Source organism: Atta colombica, unplaced genomic scaffold (assembly GCF_001594045.1).
Source record: "Atta colombica isolate Treedump-2 unplaced genomic scaffold, Acol1.0 scaffold47, whole genome shotgun sequence".
Lineage (NCBI taxonomy): Eukaryota > Metazoa > Arthropoda > Insecta > Hymenoptera > Formicidae > Atta > Atta colombica.
Window position 1 is genome coordinate 1,544,426 of NW_017259536.1, and position 16,397 is coordinate 1,560,822.

At 31.5% G+C, this 16,397-nt stretch overlaps 1 protein-coding gene across 1 annotated transcript in view; it reads right to left on the minus strand.

The window, feature by feature from the left end:
* LOC108691532 (transmembrane and TPR repeat-containing protein 1-like) overlaps window positions 1–16,397 on the minus strand; it is a 140,420-nt gene that overhangs the window by 20,328 nt on the left and 103,695 nt on the right. Inside the window, exons 7-10 of the mRNA XM_018199311.1 lie at window positions 13,802–13,991; window positions 7,612–7,733; window positions 7,373–7,537; window positions 6,799–6,912 (exon numbers count right to left, since the gene is read on the minus strand). Coding sequence (XP_018054800.1) covers window positions 6,799–6,912; window positions 7,373–7,537; window positions 7,612–7,733; window positions 13,802–13,991 — 591 coding nt within the window. The remainder of the gene's footprint in view (window positions 1–6,798; window positions 6,913–7,372; window positions 7,538–7,611; window positions 7,734–13,801; window positions 13,992–16,397) is intronic.

Genomic DNA, 16,397 nt, shown 5'->3' on the forward strand with positions numbered 1-16,397 from the left:
GTGTGTATTTATCTCTAGATTTGTTTGCTTGTTTTACTGTATAAACAAAATTGCAAATAAAAAAGCGTCAATTCTGTTAAATAAAAATAAAAATTTAAATAAATATTAATAGTTTTTATGATAATATTTAATATCTTTTTTTACATTTATCTTGATTATCCAGTCACCATATAGTATTATTTAAAATAAATCTAACACTTTTTTCATATGAACCTGAATAATACACATATAAAAATCTCACAATTAGAATTAATTCTAGGACATTACTCTCTATAAATATCTCCTTGCAAACGCGAAACAATGATGAAGCATCGCTATGTTGCACTGCGAAGAATCGATGACCAAACTATAAGCTCGCATTGCTAGCACGTCGGAAATGTCAGTGGATAAATTGACCGCACGGCTTCCTTTTCATACCACGCTCTACACTGCAGGCTCATTGCATACATGTACTTTTCACGTTGGTTCAATATGTTTCGATCGATTCGAGAGATTGTGCTAAGTTTTGCGCGAACAGGATAATTACACAAGATATATATGACATAAAAGCAATAATATGACATTTCAATAACATTTTCCATAATAATAGTAATAATTCTCTAATCTTCTCTATAATAATGGTAATACATTCACAGTCAAGAGCATAGTTAGAATACTTTTTACAAGGCTTAAGATAATATTACCTACTATTTTAGCTGAGAGTCATAAATACGCACGAGTTTTACCCGTAGAGCATTATTAAAATCGCAATACTTAGGATACAGCGAACACTGTTAAACAACTATACCAAGTTTCACGTATAGCTACAGTCTTACGCAATGCAACCGCGTCTTATGCAAACTGAGTTATGGTAGCTTTATTCCATTATTTTTGTACTGAGCGCAAGAGAGTTCCGCTTTACTCGTTGAACTAATAAGTATACTGTGCAATGAATATATACGATAAACTTTTTAATAACTCTAGTCTTTTCCATTTATATTTTTAAAAATAGTTAGTCAACGTTACGCAGGAGATGAGTATAAAACGATTAAATATCAACGCGAAGGCTCACATTTAGATAAAAAAGTAAACCGAGCGTAAAAAAACGATTCGTATTAATTGAATTGGATTATATTGTGCATGATTCTTACAAAACACACTCGAAGAGCAATATGCAGTAAATTATTGTTAGACTGTCGATATTATTCAAGCAAAGCATCGCTATATAACCACCGACTCGTTTCTGAATGTTTCCTTCTACGAGCGATTGTCCCGAGAATTTTTATTGCGGATCAGCGTATTCAAGGGATTTTCTTCGCACTTGATTTACTGCGAGATACAGAACCGGCACACACCGAGCGTGGTTTTATGCTCCGAGCTGAATAATAGTAAAAGCACGGCGTCGTAAAACTGCAATCAAATAATGCATTATCGTAAATATACGGCTGTATAATGTCCGTGTAAAATTCTGATGGTTTATATATCTCGTTCACGGCCGGTATCTACGATCCAGCAACAATGCATCATCTGAAAATGGCGCGTATCGCGATGCTGGTTTTGTCGCAAATCATAAATAATGATATCGACTATAACCGAAAATTTTTAAAGCTGATGTACTTTTAAACGGCCAAATTTCCATTGTAATAATTATTCAAATAAATATTTTATCTGTTTTTACGCCAGAGTAATACATTTTTTTTTAATTCAAAGGGTGAGAATATAAAGGATTTGTATTTGTGTTTTTTATTCATAAAATTAATTACATTCTGGATTCTCTTCTGCTTATAAAAGAAATAATAATAATAACTTTATTGATGTCAATACTATAACAAAAATATATGACAAAATACAAAATAAGATGAGAGACAAACAAAATGTGAAGTATCGGTAATTTACTGTCTAAACATGAAAGAGTAATAAAATTGAAAATAAAACACAAATTAAATTAAATTAAATTAAATTAAATATAAAAGGTAAAAACTAATTTAAGAAACTAGATAATAAAAGAGATAGAAAATAAAAACATATTTTTAATTACAGATACGCGCGCGCGCACATACATTATTATTGAGATAAAAGATTAAGAACTCACAAAGATTATACTTTTTACGTACCCACAAAAAATGCACGCAAAATTGTAAAATAAACAATAAAATTGTACAATAAAATAGATTGTTAACATAAGAAAAGCAGCGTATCATGAAATTCTAGTATTCACGGCTATCGATTAAGAGGACGAAAAAATGGAACGCTGAGAAGTAACGCGATTATGTATCAAAATAATCCGAAAGAGAGAAGAGAAACGAATGAAAGAGAGCGAAGAAATGCATTTTCACGATATGCGGTTTACTTTTCTCGGTGAATGAAAAGCAAACAGAAAAGTCGCGTCTTCCTCGATTCTATGACGTTCCATCGATCGAATATGCTCGTCTTTTCCTTCTCATTTCATTCCACATCTTTCTTTTTATTTTTCGCTCATAATTCTCAAGACACCTCGCGCCATTCTTTCCACAAATGCAATAAGCGCTACATAGAGAAAAAGAGAGAAAGAGGCGCGGGAACGAAAAACCTTGGAGTGAACACCTCAGGAGAACTCTATGTTCTTCTGGTGACGCTCAATTATTACTCGTGCACGGACCAGGTCAATCTCAGGCTACTTTAAATTACTTACTCGGCGCGATATTCCAGAGGGAGCAGAAACTTTGTCGTGACTCTCCTCGGGGAAATTTCGTACGACAGATCGAAAACTAATTCGTCGCGCGAGGATCAAAACTAAAGCGGAATGTTGGAGGCAATGAACGAGACGCAACGAGACGGTAGAAACGCGAGATGCACGAGAAGAATCGAGCCATTATTCTCGAGCGGAGTTTTATGAAATCGCACGTTAGGCGATGCTGCCATAAAATGTTGTTTCAAGGAGGAGGTAAACGAGAAGAAAGGCAGTCTTTTTTCAATCTATATCTCATACCACGCCGCGTTATGCGTCAACTGAAACAGCGAACGATGCGATGATTTGGTGCACAAAACAAGCGAAGGAAATTGCCAGTTAGTTGAAGATTCGATTTTTCAGAGTCAATAACAGTCGATCCGCAGGACGCGATGTAGAGATGGTAACGTGGAAAGTGGTGGAAAAGAGGAGCCAGAGTATAGAAGGAGAGGGAAAGAGAAAGACAAAAAAGAAGTGCGACCTGCATAGAACGGCTAGAAAGCTCAGCGTAGGAAATGAGATCTACAAGTGAGCGAACTGGACGAGAGCGGGTATAACGCCGAAATGCAATTTTCATCCGGCAGTCGCCCACTCGCTTCTGCAACGCAGCGGCTACAGCTGCTGTCGTGCCGACCAATTCTCTCCCTCTTCACCTCTCTCCCCCTCCTCGTCTAGCCTGTGTTTTTTCCTGCACCACATCACCATTCTCTCGATATGTTTACCGGACTGATTGCATTCGCGTAGACAAATAATCTGATATTACGATAAAATAATCCAAGCGTGATGTTGCGAAATGCACGTAGCGCTCGCGTATGATAACGTGTATAAAGAACGGAGATCCGATTTATGGGTACACCGTAGACAATTGCCTGATGATGAATCGCATTCACACATCGCGAAAGTACACAGAAGTTTAAAATGAGAACACGTTTATTTTTCCAACAGAGACCATTATTTTTTGCGCCGCCATGATCCTTGTCGAGCATTTCTTGTGCTGGACGGGATAACGAAATTCACGAAACACACGTAGGGTAAAAAACGCGCATAGGAGCATAGAAAGAGATGTAGAGAGGTTGCAGAGAAAAAAGAAGGGGGAAAGGGAGTAAAGCGAAATAAAAAAAAAAAAACGAACGACTGGTTACCACTTCATTTCGAGCGCAGTCGAGCTACGGCTAATTAATGCACTTTTGTCGGTTTGCTGCGACCCTGCTCACGCTATACACGAGAAATGCGATGTAGAAAAGGGTGGTTGAAGCAGAGAGAAGAGTCTGCATGTAGTAATAAGATTGTATTACGTCGACTACTCTTGCATAATATTCCGTCTGTTCCGTCATGTTATGCACGAAGGAATACATATTAAGTAAGTGAAAATAGATCGTAACGGTAAAAAAGTGAAGATGGAGATGAAATAAAATAACATAATGCAATATAAATGTGATTATTTCGAAAGATTTTTGTGATAACATTATTTCATGGAAATTGTGAAAACTCTAAAGTAAAAAACAAGTATTGGTGGGTGTGGTTAAAAAAATGCAAATTATGGATTTGCAATTATATTGTGCTGTTGAATTTATGCATTAATTTTATCGTCTATATATATCTATTCCAAAGATGAAAGAATTATTATAAAGTTACAGACGGTATGAAGCCGAAAGTTGATTAAAATTCCTCAGTAATGCTGAAATTTATAAATAAATCTTCTTAATTACTTTTTCTGCCCTTTCATAGCGATATTCTCTATAAAAGTTATAAAACCGTACAGGATACAGGCGTATGTGTACCGTAATAACACATTCTTTTACATAAACAACATTCATATTCATGAATACGTGTTTGATCTCCACTCATCCATAATTTTTGTCAAAATTGATACGTAAGTACAATATGGAATAAACGGGAGATTTTCAGAATATCAATTGAAAATTACAAATCTTTTTTAAAACAATTATTCGCAACAGATTGTAAAATAACAGAAAATTTCGAAATGATTTGTGGGATAAAATATCTAAAATAGCTATATAAATTGTTCAGAAATGTCACCAAACACATATTAAAAATGTAGAAGAGGTACACACTTTACGCAAATGACTTAGCAATTAAATTAATTAAAATTATTCTCAGCTTAGAAATATAGCTTAATTTAGCATATTCATCAAACATAAAACAATAACAACAGGACATTTTTTTCAAAACCATGTGGCTTGCTATTCAAATAATCACACTGTTAGATATCAAAAAAGCAATGATAATTCAATCCTTTAAATTAAAAATAACACTTTAATATTTTTATTTTTCATATGTATCTAAATCGATTTATTTTTGTGGTTAATTTATAAAGTAAATAACGTATAGTTATAAAGTAAATAACGTCTTTAATTAACATGCATTTAGTAAATAATAAACTAAATTTGAGTCCAAATTTAATATATTTTCTTCAATTAAATTATTTAATTTCATTATTTTAGTTAAATTAACAACATATTGAATAGAAGTGACTTATAGAAATAATAAAAAATAACTTGAATTGAATATAATTTGACGTTACGAATTTAACAGTGTAGCGTCTCGAAAATCATTTTTCACATAATTCTGTTTATTTTAGTAAATTGTACTTGTAATCAGAATATCTATATTTATGTAAAAAACTTCTTCATAAAATTTGACCTACTTCTTTTTTGATACTAAAATTTTTAACAGCAACAACTTAACTCTTATTTATTTTATACTATTGGGTTGTCCGGAAAGTTCGTGCCGATGTTGAAGGAAAATTGAAACGCAAAAGATTTAAATTTTAGTATACATTTATTAAATTATATAAGTTTGTCGGGAACTTTCCGGACAATCCAATAAAACAATAGTTATTTTATACTAAAACTGATTATATTTGACATTATACAGTGTCAATTTAACTATATAATGTAAATTGACACAATATAGTGTCAAATTTAACTATCATTTTGGTAAAAAATGACGATATATTTAGTAGGAGGAGTGGCGACTCACGTTAGGTTAAATTTGACACTATAGATTTAACAGTGTACATGTTACAATTATTGAAAAAATTTGAAATATGAACTATAAGCTGTATATATATTATACAAATATTTTATATATTTTTGCTATTATGTATTTGTGTATATCAACAAAAAAATTTTAATATAATATTTAGAATATATTTTTATTTAAATACTTAAAAAAAATTTTTTCGTTCTATTTTGAAAAAATATATGACTAATTGTCTGCATGAAATATAATTCAGGTTTGTGAGACTTGCATGTTTAAATTATTTAATTGTGACGAATTAGTGTATTGCTATAAATAATGGTTGATATGCCTATTTTTGTTAATCTTTTGGAATTTGACAACTTGAAATAAATATAATTATGTATAATAATTAATATCTTTATGAAAAACGTTATGCTCTCACATTACACAGTGTTAATATATCAATTCCATAAAATTTGACGTTATATAAAATAATAAATTTTATTGTTTGAATCGTTTATCGACTGTATCGATATGTCTTTCATTATTATATATTATATGTACCTTTCAATGTATTTGTATATGAAATTATATTTTTTATGTGAAAATCGCTTATTTTATAGATGACTGTCACCGCAAAAACATATTTATCAGGAAATGATAAATTGACAAGAGAGATAAATATCGAAATCAATATAATCAATTTTACAGTGTAATATTTAGAGCATATTAAAGAAAGAAAAATCGAATAAGAAAATTCATACTCAAATATAATACAATAGAAAGCATTTATGAAGATGAAACTTCAAAAATAGACAATCTGACAAAATACTCTTATTAATTAATAAAAAATAGAATTAATAAAATGTGAGGCACAAATGTGTACATAAAATATATATCACATCATATCATATATATAAAATAATGTTTTGTGTTTTAAATAATTATTACATAATAATTTATGATGAAATGCTTTCAAATATATTCTCTCGATTATTAACATATCAAAGAGTTTAAACGTTTCATAATTAGCTGTGTATTTTCCCGCGAGCAAATGAATATCATTTTTGTCCCAACATATATCTGAAAATTTTATATACGAGCGCGAGAAAGAGAAATAGACTTACCAGAGAGCCAACTGATAATGGTGAACCGCAAGGTTCGGCTGCGACGTGTCTTTAAGGAAGTTTGCGAAGTTGTAATGCATCTTGGCATTGTAGGGTAGAGACCGCAGTCCCGCTCTGAAACAAGACGATTTGAGGTCAGACGAGACTATCCTCTTGACCTCGACATGACCCTTACCCTTGTCATCTCATATCTACGTTAGTTTTGTGTCCCTATATATAAACAATCGGTGCTTGTACCAAATTCTTGCATATGTATACATATATATTGCACACATACATACACACACACACACACACACACACACACACACACACACACACACACACACGCGCGCTGGCACGATGCCAATCTCCTTGTTTAAGTTAAAACTAGACACTCCTCGTAAATGTCCGATGCCTTCGCGTGACAAAATCATTTTTGTCGTAATTGCGAGGCTCAGATATGATTGCGTGCAATGTACATGCAATGATTATTTATGTTTGCTATTAACACGAGGAATTTATTCAAAGCAAGGAAATTTTTCTTCTCGAACGGTTAATAAAATATAAGACACGTAAATCCGTTGTCACGTACTTGATTAAAGTTTCTCTAGATGTCCAATCGTTATTCCGAAGAACCGTTCTGAAACATCCTAAAACGAATAGAAGAACTACGCCTGTAGTGATCCAGCTTTTCCGTCGTGGTACAGCGGTCCAGCTCACTTGCATGCCGTAGACGACCAAAATAATCCACCCAACACTGTAAAATCACATCGAGAATTTATACCATCCGTTGCAATAATTGTGAAAATAAATTATAAATCTTAAAATTACCTTGGTGTATATAAAACCCGTTCTGCCACGACAAAACCCACAGTGACAAAAAGATTGGATGCAGGTAGGAACGGCAGAACCAGGAACATCCAACCAAGAACTAGAGGCGGATGCCTTTGTTGCTAAAAAAGAATATAAGATATATTACTTCAGACATTTGTTGATAAATATAATTTAAATTCTCGTTAAATCCGACGCTACTGCATCGAAATCTCTTGAAGCAAACTGTTACATAAGTTTCTTCATCTTTACCGGATAAGTGTACTCGATTAAAGTTTATGTTATACTTATGTAAGTTGATGTTGCTTTTACGCAACTCGTATACTCGTAAAATTATGTTTAAATGCATTCGCAAGTTTTAAATGTATAACGAGTAATGATTTAAAACGATATATCTCGAATTGCCGCTTCTTAATTGACTTATCCAAAAGATAAATTTCAGAGTGTAAAGAAATGTATACATATCATCGGAGAAATTTTATTTAAATAAATAAAATCAAATAATCAAATCGTACATAAAAAGGTAATTTAAAATGATATTTTAACTTTGCAAAAAAACTTTGCAAAATATTTTCACATTTGCTAGAAAGAGTATAAAAGTACTGCGCCAAGTAACAGTTTTTTATGTTTTATTAAGAAACGAAGAAAGAAATGAAGCTTTTTCAATGATTTTATTTTTCTCCTATTATTTCTGTTAGAATATTACTTTATCTAAATAGTTTCCATCCAGCATCGTGATAATTAAACTATACAAATATACTCGTAAATACAGATTAAATCGCATGTGAATAATAAAAGAAAATATCTATCGACTTTCAAATTAATTCACATAAAGAGAGCCGCACAAATATATCCAGACATTCGCTTAAATTACATAAAAAATAACACTTGAAATTCATCAAAAAAAATTACTGCAACTTTAAACAGTCGGATTGCTATTTATTATATTTTTATGATTTGAGCAAAAATAAGAATTGCTAAAGCAGCATAAAAAAAGTTTGTGTGACAACTATAATTTTGTTTTAGCAAATTGGTCTTGTTTAGTTTGATCTTTAATCAATTTCACATTATTTTCATTTTATCGACCATTACGACACATAAAAATAACAAAATATTTTGAAACGGAAAAAAATCGCTTATTTTTCTGCATTAAGAATTCAAACTATATAGCGATATCCGCTCATTATATCACAGAATAAATGTTTAATATGCCATCTGATTCCACAGTGATCAATACTGCAGATGCTGAATAGTCGTATACGAAGTTATTGCATAAATCGGAATATCAGAAACATATATCGCGCCTAAACTGCAGATTACCTCGGGAGAGAAGCATGTTTACGAGACAAATGGAATGCTTCATAAACCTATGATATCGCACGACACGCACGGATCATTATCTCACGACGATATGAAGAGAATACCGAACTGCGACATGCATCTTCACAGGTATATGCATAGTGTATGCATAGTGCTTATTGTACTTTTGTGTAACAGAAGGTAAAAAGACAAGAAACGGTATATCAAAATGGAAACACATAAAATGGACAGACGCAGATTCATCCACAGCTTATGCATCTCATGCCTCTCATGTCACAGAACGTATAAATTCAAGATAGGAACGAGAGAGAAAAATATAAGAAAGTTTATATTTCGAAAATTATTCGAACCTGAAACAAAACGTGAAAGATAGATATGATCATTTTCACATGCAGCCATCAGAGAGGAAATTTCAACAAAGAATATTTTGTGACAAAATTGGACTCAATATTCTTAGTCTAGACAGCGAGAAAAAAACAGCAGTCTAATTTATTGAAAACAAGGATATAAAACTAAAATTATATGTAATTTATTGAAAACAAGGATATAAAAATAAAATAAAGAGAATATGAACATCAATTTAAAAATCGATAACATTTTGTTTCTAATAAATAGGTTTATTATTCTGATTAAAACACAAAAACAACGGATTTGATGGATTTTATACTTGAACACTTTCGACTGATTTACATCATGAAAAAAATATGATATATGGAAATAAATAAATAAAATGGGTATACAGGAATAAAAAATATACGAATAAAAATAAACATTTTAACATCAATAGAGATCAACGCTTTACTATCTATTTCATATCAATGGAAACGATGAGAAAAGTTAGCAAAAAAAGAAACATGTTAATAACAAAAATTTCCATGAGCGTGTCTTCGCGAAAGCTGTGAAGATGGATATCGAACATTATCACTTGAGAGATCAGAGTGTGCCGCCAACAATGCGATGTCATTCTCGTTGAGTTTATCTGATGAAAAAGGGAGTAAGCATACAAATAATTTGCGTTGCCATTAGTCGATGATGGATCGGCCACAGTTAAAATGAAAATTGAACACAACTATAACATTCTAAGAAGGACTCATCTTATAATAGATAATATGATGCAACGGAGATTGAAATGGGTTTTAGTAGAATTAAAAATCATCCACTGGCCGATGTGCTATCAGCCATCGCTATTTCATACAAAATGGGAAATCAGAAAATCCTTCACAGTATTAGCGACATATCAATATTCAACTACCACTTCAATCGCAATCAAACATTCGATAAATACAAAAACGTTGACAGAAAGTCAGAATTAAAAAAAAAAAAAAAATTAAGAAGTTACCATCAATAATATAAATACAGCGACTTCAATAAGCGTGAATATTTCAGGATTGTATCGTCGGATAATCTTCGTGAAGAAAATATTATATTAAAATCAAAACCAAAAACAAACTGATGAGACTGAAGAAAAGTCATTGATACAATACATTTACAAAAATGATCGGTATTAACAATCGCAGTGCAGAAATATAAACATTAAAATATCATAAGTTCAAAAATAATAGAATTAGAATTATTATATTAAGGATAATTTGGAAAATGAGAAATCTATTAATAACGCTGGTGTGAAAAAAAATTGAGAACAATTATTTACAATGCGTGAATTCCATAACACAACCAGCATAAAAAGAATAATAAACCTGACTAACGCAACTGTCATAGCAAGCGTACATACATAAAAAATAGCAAAAAAAAAGAACAAAAAGTGACATGAAAAGTGACATGAAGGATGATACATCATAACCGCAACAGAATAATTTAAATGTTTGAAAGAAAGACAAGATAATTACTCGCATGTTGTTGTCGACAGAAAAAACCAACTCCACAAAATGCATGTCTAAAGTTATGGGAGAGGTAACGTCATTCAACTCATGTATAGAACACGAACGTATTAGTGATATTATAAAAGAAAGTTGGAAAGTTTCTTCGAGCGTCGCGATGTCAGTGAAGACGATGTCTTCCAGTTTAAAAAGTTTAAAACAAATTTCAAGATAAATTAATGCGAGATTTAGTGACATAATTCCTATGCAAAATCACAGACAAAAATAAAGAATTTAAATAATCTTTAAAAAAAAAAACAAGAAAATTATTGCAAACTTATAAAAATAAATTATTTTCGCGATTTTTAATAATCTTAAAAATGTACAAAGATTTTGTATAAAAAAATTCCATGTCTAATTCAGGTTGTGAGGCGTTATAATAAATAAAAATAGATATGCATAGAAAAATAACTTTACAAATGTTAGAAATATATAACTATGTCAATAAAAAGAAACGAGCACCCGCGTTATCAAAGACAAACATCAAAGTGGCGTAACAACGGTAGCATCATTATCCAATTCACGTGCAGAAGCATAGACAGAACACAAATACAAATCTTCAGCGAGAATCCATAGAAACGACATTCTCCAGGAAAGTAAAAGATCGAATAGAACAAAGTAAAAATAATGATCGAATAGAACAGTGAAGGAGCTGTCACAAATATTACGGTATTCGCAGATGCAGTATCTCAAAATGATATCGAAAACATAAATAAATAAAACTCCTGAAAAGTATCCAACATTCCATTTGAATGTTGAATCATGAATAGATAATACATTTTCTTGAAAAATCGAACGAAATGAATGAACGGATATCGAGTACATCATTAGTATCTGTCGATAACCTTTCTTAAAAGCGAAAAGATAATTTTCAATAAAATTATCTCAGGTAACGCGCATTGTCTAAAAGATGTCCTTATGATGTCTTTCAGATGTCTTTTAAACATGTATATCCTATTTTTATGACATTTTTTTTTAAATATGCTCGTGTTTGAAAATTAGAAATTTTTAAGAAAACTATATTATTACAGATTATTAAAGTTGAAGGATAACAAGAAGCAAAAAATATAATAATATAGAGGAAAGATTTGTAACAAAGAAGTTACAGAAAATGAATTAACGAAAATGAATTTGCAAAAAATATGTAAATGGACAAAAGAATACAAGCTGATAATAATAATAAACTAAGATAATAGTGACTAAGATTTTTTGCATCGATTTCTTTTCTCAAATAATTAAAGAATGTAATACATACTATATATATAATAAATTATTTATCAATTAAAATTATTTTAACAGTTCTATTTTTTTTAAATTTTATATTATTATTGAATCATAGATTATTTTAATAAACGTCATATCATTATTTTGACGTCAAAATATCGACAAATACGTTAAGTTGTTTAAGAGAAGATATACATATATGTGTGTGTATATAACGTTACCGATAGATATTAAAAATGTAATTCTGACACGTGAAAGCAAGCATTATTATTAATATTCAAAAAAATCATGCTTAATTGAATGAAATAAAATTTGTATAATAGAAAAGGGCGAACAAAGAAAGCAACAACAAGTTCTTCGATCACTGACTAGGTCATTCTTAATGTTGTTGGTAAAATTATAAATAATTATGTCCTAATCATGGAAAATCTTGTGACTAAAAAAAAACGTTTAAATAAAAGTCGCATGTCTAAATTCTACTAATTAATATCGAAATTATAAAATAATATGTACTAATAATAGATAAAGTATTGTTATCTTAAAATTTACCAACAATTTACTAACAATAATTTATTTAATGTGATGACATGTGATTTATATTACATTATAAATCTATTAGACAAAATCTTAAGAAAACATTATCCGACTTTTCTACATAAAATATAATATTTTTTTATCTTGATTTTCTCTAAAACAAATATTGTAAAAGTTAACGTTCTCTCTCATGTTGGGATAAGAAAAAAATATAACTTACATAAGTTTTGAGACATTTACGAAATCTAACTGCGCTAATAAATTCCCAGATATACACACGAGACGGTAGAAAGCAATTATATTTGAAAAAGATTTTTCCCTTGACGCATAAATGCGCTACATGCATAAGAATAAGGTTGACCTCGTTTGAGAAGAAGACATCTGTTTCCACTTCGTGCCTGCGAAGAGCTAGGTAACCGCCGACGGTTAGTCAAGCGTGTGAGATGACATTAAAAGCACAGATATGACCTCTTTGAGGAAAAGTGACCATCGACGTACAGACAGCGAACCTTAAAGAGGTCATTATGTTGAAGGCTCAACGACCATCACAGATGAGCCAAAAGATATAGAGGACAAAAGTAGTTTACGAGATACGCGCGTTATCATTTGACTTGAAACTATTATGTCATGTAGTTATTACGAAACTTCTTTTATGACTCTCAAGCTAGGTACAATTTCATCATTGTAAACAATAGCCGGCAGGTACTCGAGTACTACGTTCTTATGTTATGCTATGTTAAAACATCTAATGGCAGGATGACATTTCGTAGATGATAACTGATGGTCATTTCACTTTATGATCTCGTAAGGTGACCGATAACATCGGCAAATCAACGATACCAGCCTCTTGAAGAGAATACTTTCTTTACGCAGCGATTCGATAAAATAAAGTAAAGGAATTTATGTAAATTTCAGTAAATCCAGATCTACAATAAGTGTTTTAAGCCTTAAGCCGTAAGAAATTGATCAATTGCAATCGAATGCGAGGAGAATAATCAATTGCGATTCGTCCATTTTTGACTTAAGGCTTAAAATCTATTGTAAATCCGGGCTAAATCTCTCTTCTAAAGTTCTACTAAGCTTATTTATATTATTATAATATTATACTGCAAAGGAATAATAAATGATTTTTCCAACGCTTGAAAGAATATTTGTGCATTACTCACTTATAAATATTCCGTTTAATTGGAATATAATATTTTAATTGTAATCTGCAATTATTAAATTTTACTCACTTCGAAATCCGTAAAGGCTTTGTACGTGAGAACCAGACAACCGCCGAAGAATATACAGGTGGCGAGATTTCTGGTATCCGTAAAAGACGTAACCAAAGGAACAGATCCCATTTGCCAATCGTGCGAGAGTATAGCTGGACACAGCAGCAACCAACAATTCAATGCTGCTAAGTAGCAAAAAGTCAACAATCTGAAATCAACAACAACCATTATCATTAGATCATAGTATAGTAGTATTTTAATTGATAATAAGTATACTTGATATTTTATAATTCCTTAAAATCCCTTCGGAGCTGACAATAGATTTTATATCTTTTGAATTCACTCAATTATAAATTTCTTTGTAAAAAATGTCAAACGGTTCTGTTGTCACTTTATGTTACATCCGCAAATTCGTATTAAATTATTCTTATTAAAATATACGTAATATTTATTCTTTTTTATACAAGTTATGTCATTTTGATTCCTTAAAATTAATTAGTATTTTTTAATCAACAAAAATTAAATGAGCCTTACAGACTCAGTGTGATTCCGTTTGATTTTGTTCTGAAATAAATTGTCACGTTCATTTGAAGTTGACGAATTCGTTGTCTTTTTTCCAAAGAAAATTGGCTGCTCGATTGTCGCGATGAAGGCAAGTTTTCACGATCGGTATTGTCCTCTTGGCATGAGGTGAAGAGGTCGGTCAACGAGGCCTGGAGTGGTATCCTGCTGACATGGAGGTTTCATTTTCTCACTATCAGCATCTATCGATATAATATCCTCCCCTAGTATTTCTACGGCAAGCGTCTGTACGATCTTTGACGAGAATATTCTCGGTGTATCGTCGCGCTTCTCGAGACGGCTTACTCGGCAAGTCTATTGTCTCTTGAACAAGCCCACGTACACTATGAGCCGCATAACGCGCTGGTAAATATTCACCCGCGTCGTTGTGAGTGTTAATTCCAATGGCTCATGAGCCCTTCTAATTGTCCCTGGCACCAGATGCGGCGACACCCATAGCATCGGCTTTATTCACCGGGTAGCCGAAAAGTGAATAAGTAACAACAGGACACGAGATGTAAGATATTTTAAGTCCGTTCTCCTAATAAATTATATTACGGTTGATACAAAAGCATGAACTTATTTGTGTGTAAATATAAGAGAGACATCACAAATTATGGTGGAAATACGATGAAGATTTATATGAGTAACTGAGTGCGCTATTACATCGCGATCGTTATATATCATCGTAGGTTAAATAAATTTTCTGTGCTAGTCATTTTTGATAACATATATTCCGTCAATAATATGACTTTTTAATGTATTGTAACGAATCACTGTTTCCCCTAAATGGTACATCAAAACGTACTGAGAGCTGGCATTAAAATTTAAATATAGAAAGAGACTCTCTAATTGCTCCCTCAGCGATAGAAAAATCTACATTCTGTGCAGCAATTGTTCTAAATGTTCCACGATTAACGACATTTATCCCTTTGTTATTTCGTGCTTGAGCACGTATATTGTTACTGCTACTTGCTAATTAATATCCATCTCTTGGACAGTCGGGAAGTGAAAAACGCAATGTAACTCGGAAAAAAAGCAAAGACAATAATGTATCTCGGCTCCAGAGCGGCCGTCCTTTTTCTGCATAATTTTTCTTGTCGCCGGTTATCTATATTTTCATTTTGTTGAAATGATTGATGAAAGCTTTTGCATCATGATTTCGCGAGACACGGGAATTGGGAGTTTCTGATGCAGGAATAAGGGGCGATCTGAAACGTCAAAATAATAATTTGTGGCATATGTCAAGCGCGATGCACGTACTGCTATATGAAAGAGCAGGATTTTCCCGAGAAAACGGTCGCACAGAGAGTGACATATTCCTGCACGTCCACTCTTTTTGGAAATTGCGGGTATTACAGAGATTGCTATAAATCTAGGAAGGATATTCTCAGATTTGTGGACTTTCATGGACTTCCATAGACTCGTCCAAACAAATATCCGCTTTTCAAAACTAGACCTCCATCACGTAGTTCGCTAGTTGATAATAATAATAGTAATAGCAATAATAATAGCCAGAGATCGTTATTCTATTTTTTTTTAACATATGCATGGTGTTCTAGATTTAACACATCACCTGCTAATAAAATTCCTGAAGTCATTTTGAGACAAAAGTTTAATATCATAATGTCCAGGCTAAATATTTTTTTTAACATATTAAATATTAAGAATTAGAAATATCAGTAATTTTATTTTTGCCTATATAATATTTATATCGATATTAATTTAATAAGAGCAACTATTAGCTTTTACTTTTAGCACTTTACGTTGTATCATTGAATGTGCAAATTTTAGACGGCATAATTTGTTGACTTTAAATAATTATAATTCAAAAAATATTATAGCCTCGATATTTTGATATTAAAATTTTAGACTCAAAATAACTTCAGGAAACTATTAGCAGGCAATGCGTTAGGTCTATAAACACCCCGTATAAGAGCAATAAATGAATAAATTATAAAGAAATGAAAAAAATAGTAAAAAGATATTTATTTCTTATATTTTGTGTATCTTATAAATTATTAAAATTATTTAATTTCTTTACTTTTGTTAA